The sequence below is a fragment of the Crocuta crocuta genome, unplaced genomic scaffold (assembly GCF_008692635.1).
Source record: "Crocuta crocuta isolate KB4526 unplaced genomic scaffold, BGI_CrCroc_1.0 scaffold303, whole genome shotgun sequence".
NCBI lineage: Eukaryota > Metazoa > Chordata > Mammalia > Carnivora > Hyaenidae > Crocuta > Crocuta crocuta.
In genome coordinates this window covers 328,387-332,642 of record NW_027528276.1, presented here as the reverse complement: position 1 = coordinate 332,642, position 4,256 = coordinate 328,387, and the positions used below count along the sequence as shown (strand labels likewise).

The following is a 4,256-nucleotide window of genomic DNA, read 5'->3' as shown; positions in this document are numbered from 1 at the left end:
TTTTTTTTAATGTTTTATTTATTTCTAGGAGAGAGAGAGAGAGAGAGAGACAGCGTGAGCAGGGGAGGGTCAGAGAGAGAGGGAGTCACAGACTCTGAAACAGGCTCCAGGCTCTGAGCTGGCAGTCAGCACAGAGCCCGATGCGGGGCTCGGACCCACGAACCGCAAGATCATGACCCAAGCGAAAGTCGGACACTTAACCGACTAAGCCACCCAGGCGCCCCACCCCCCACCCCCAGCTTACTTTCTTGAGGCCTTCCATGGGTTTAGGAGGAAAAGTCAATACAAGTCAAAGCAGACTTAGAGTTATTCCCCATACCCACATTCCACGTGTTTAATCCACAATCATTCATTCAGTGAGCATTTCCTGGGTGCTGGGGATACGAAGTTGAAGACACAGACGCTGCTTGTGAGGAGCTTACGGGGTCGGGGTGGGATTGACAAGGAAGCAGGTAGAAGAGAGTGATGAGGCTGTGACAGCACAGAGCCCCGGGCACCATGTGGGCACAGAGGGGGCACCTTACCCACCTGGGGTGGTGGTGGCCGGGGCGGGGGCTGCTCGCAGCAGCTTTGGGGGAGGAGGACCCCTGAGCTGAATCCTGGTGGAGCTGGAGTTGGTCGAGTGCAGAAGAGGATTAAGGGTCTTCAGGAAGAGGCTACAGCTTGTTCAGAGGTACAGAGAATTGACCTTGCATGTGTCTTTTGGGTGTCTCTGGCCTTGCTGGTAAGTTCTTCACACTTTAGGGCTCTCCTGGGTGGAGAACTTACAAGAGCTCAAGGGAAAGCAAGAAGGGGGCGGGCAGACAGTAGGGAAGGTTGGAGACTTCTAGATTTCAGGACTTCTGGGTTGTCCTTGGATTTGCCCCTTCTCTGGGTAGGGAGGTCCTCTAAGCTGGGAATTGAAGGGTCCGGCAGAAAGGGCCAAGGAGGGAACACCAATCCTTCTTCTCCTATAACTCAGCCCTGGCTGTCCCTGGAGCTTCTCTGCCACTCCGCCGCCTCCTGCTGCTTCTCCAGGGCTGCCCTGACCTCTCTGGGGGCTTCCTTTTTAACATGCACCTCACAGTGTCCTGCAGAGGAGCGAGGAGCTGCAGTGGCTGTGGAGTGGGAGCCCTGCAGTGTGGCAGAGAGTGCCATGGCTGTCCCATCTGCTGGCCTGTCTCTCTCTGCTTGCTTGTGTCTCCTCTCTGTGGAGTACACAGGGCCTGGGGTTCCCGGACATCTTAGGATTGCAAAGTCAGAGCCTGTTTGGGGGAGAACTAACACATTGCAGGGACCTCGCATAAACGCAGGGGAAGCTGGCCCCATCAGACTAGGTGTCTTTGTTGGATCCTTAACCCTTTTATTGAGACTCTGTCTCTCCCACTGGATCCCAGCTGTCCCTCAACCCTCTTCTGAACCCCTCTTTGTACTCAGAGCCCTCGTTCCTTTATGTTCCTCCCTGTGTTACCATCTTCTGATTGAGCCCCAGCCCCCTCACTGAGCCTTGCCCCTCCCTGTGGGTTCCTTCCACCCTGGGACCCCGTTCCATCCCTGGGTCTCTGTTCTCATACTTATCTCTGTCCCGTCACCTAGCCTCACTCCCAGAGTCTCTGTCTCTCCCATGAATCCTATGCTTTCCCTGAATCTTGACCCTCTCAGCTTCCATCCTCACCCCATTCAACCTGTTCCTTCCGACAGGTGTTTGAAATCTTCCTTGCCTGCCCCAGCCCCCTCCCCCATGCCTCTATTTATACCTCATTCTTCCTAGTGTTAGGCCAACCGTCACGGGCTCCCTCACCTTCCTGTCAGCCACCTACACGTTCATCTATATCCCTAGCCAGCCCCATCGCCTTCCTTCTTGGCTCAGAGAAAAAAAGCCAGGACCCCTCATCCCAGACTGATCCCTCCAGCAGAGCTTGAGCCCATCTCCCCAGGATCCCCTCTATCCCTGAATTGACTGCCCCCTCTCCATCCCCACATTTAAAGGCTATCTTTATCTTTATCTTTACTGGCTCTCTTATTCTGAAAACATGCCCAAGTCTCTCATCCTACAAAATCTTTCCTTAACTCCATACCCCTTTCTGTCTACTGTCTTCTCTTCATACCCCAGTTCTAAAGCATAGGTTCTACACCTTCACTTCCTTTCATTCTCCCTTTACTACAGTCTGACATCCACATCCCCTGTCCTCTAAAATGTTCTGGCATCGGTCCTCAATGGTCTCTTGAGAGCTCTCCTCGAAAGACACTTTTCAAGGCTTATAATAATAATAGCTAACATTTACTGTGGGTTTACCATGTGCTGGGCATGGCATATTGGCTTATTTATCCTTCCCACCAACCCTGGGATGTAGGTATAATTGGCATTACCGATTCATAGATGAGGAAACTGAGAGAGTAATCAGTTTTGCCCAAGTTTGCCTAGCAAGTGATGGGACAGGATTTTGAACATGGATTTTAACTCCTAAGCCCGAATTACTAACCTCTGAATGCACTGTGGCATTTGACATTATCAACTCCTTTTATTCTGGAAATGTCTCGTGTTTCCATGACATGGCATTCTCCTGACTTCCCTCCTACCCCTCTGCCCACTCCTTCTCAGGTGACTTCATAGGCTTTTCTTCCTTTCTTTGCAGTCCCCTTTTTAAATGTCAGTGGATCCCTCCCCAGCTCTCTTTCTTCTTTTCCCTGGGCTGTTTCATTCACCCCGATGGATTCAGCTGCTGCCCCTGACTCCCACGTGTCTGCCTCCTCCAGCCCAGATTTCTCCAGTGAACTCCAGAACCAAACATCCAACCACCTGCTCAGCAGTTCTCTGCCAGATTTAAGATGCTCAACCGTGACCTATCACCTCTTCCCCAAACCTGCTTCTCTGGGATTCTGTGGCTCAGTGAGCGACAGCACCATCCCCCAGGTCCTCAGCCAGCAGCCTCCCAGTCATCTGTGACTCCTCCCTGCGCACCCCCCCAACGCCCCCTCACCCCCTACATCTAATCAGGCTCACTGATGCTCCTTAACACCTCATTTCCATCTCCTCGTCCCCCTCATTGTCATGGTCTTAATTTAGGCTCATCATCTCTTGCCTGGCTAACAGCATCAGCCTTCTAATTGGTCTCCCTCCTGCCACTCGATCCCGTGCCCTGCTCCCAGCCTTACACAGTGCATCCCCCTTTGGACTGTCGGAGTGCTCTTTCTGAAACAAATCTGATGGCACTTCCCTGCTTAGAGCCCTCTGTGACTCCTCAGAGAGGGAAGGAAGGAGAGTTGGAGGGTTTGGGATGTCAGCAGGTTAAGAGGAGGAAGGAGAAGGAGGGGTGAAAGGTGGGGGCAGGTGATACTTCACTGCGGGGGGAGGTCACTCTGGCCTCTGATCTTCAGCCTCTTGGCACCTGGCATATCACCTCCGAGACTCCGTAGGTGTTCCTCAGTTAAGTAGTAAAAAGTCCATGGAGGATGATGAGGTATCTCCTGTAAGGGAGGGGACAGCCTGAAACCTTACCTCTGGCTCTGCTTCTGCGTGCCCCCTGAGCATGGCTTGCTCCAGCTAGCAGAGCACCCCCCACTGGCAGTGAGGACAGAGGGTTCTGGCTTCTAGATTTCGGACGGACGTTTTTGAGAGACAGAAGCCCCTGTCCCTGCAGGTGCCGCAAGATGACTGGGGGGGCTACCCCACTGGGGGCAAGGACGGGGAGATCCCCTGCCGCAGGATGCGAAGCGGCAGCTACATCAAAGCCATGGGGGATGAGGAGAGCGGAGACTCAGAAGGCAGCCCCAAGACGTCCCCCAAAGCAGTCGCCAGGCGCTTCACCTCCCGCCGCTCCTCTAGCGTGGACCAGGCCCGGATCAAGTAAGGACAGGGAGGGCTGGGGGCGGAGAGTGGGAAGCTGGTGCTGGGTCCCTGCAGGAGACGTGTGTACCATGGGGGTTCCCTGCTTAGGATTCAGCTGGGGGAGTCTCACTCTGCCCCTCATAAAGAGGGGGGTCCCTGGTGAGACAGCGCCTCTCTGAGTGCCTCTTTGGGAGGGTCCCTTTACTTAGAGGCTCCTGGGAGGATCCCTGTCTGGGGGTTTCTGAGGGATAGAACCTGCTCAGACGCCTCAGTGCTGTTGCTCCCCCTTCTAGAAGACCCCCATTCTGAATCTGGAATTTTGACCTTTCCCAGCTGCTGTGTCCCACCCCGGATCCATCCCCGGAGCTCCATCCCTGGCTACAGCCGTTCCCTCACCACCGGACAGGTAGGGATGGTCCAGCACGCCTGAAGGAAAGGGTGGAAAGGC

The 4,256-nt window shown here is 54.2% G+C and overlaps 1 protein-coding gene across 1 annotated transcript in view; it reads left to right on the top strand.

Moving 5' to 3' along the window:
* DLGAP3 (DLG associated protein 3) overlaps window positions 1-4,256 on the top strand; it is a 46,587-nt gene that overhangs the window by 4,039 nt on the left and 38,292 nt on the right. The window contains 2 exon segments of the mRNA XM_077753185.1: window positions 3,621-3,826; window positions 4,142-4,214. Of these exon segments, the coding sequence (XP_077609311.1) occupies window positions 3,621-3,826; window positions 4,142-4,214 (279 nt within the window).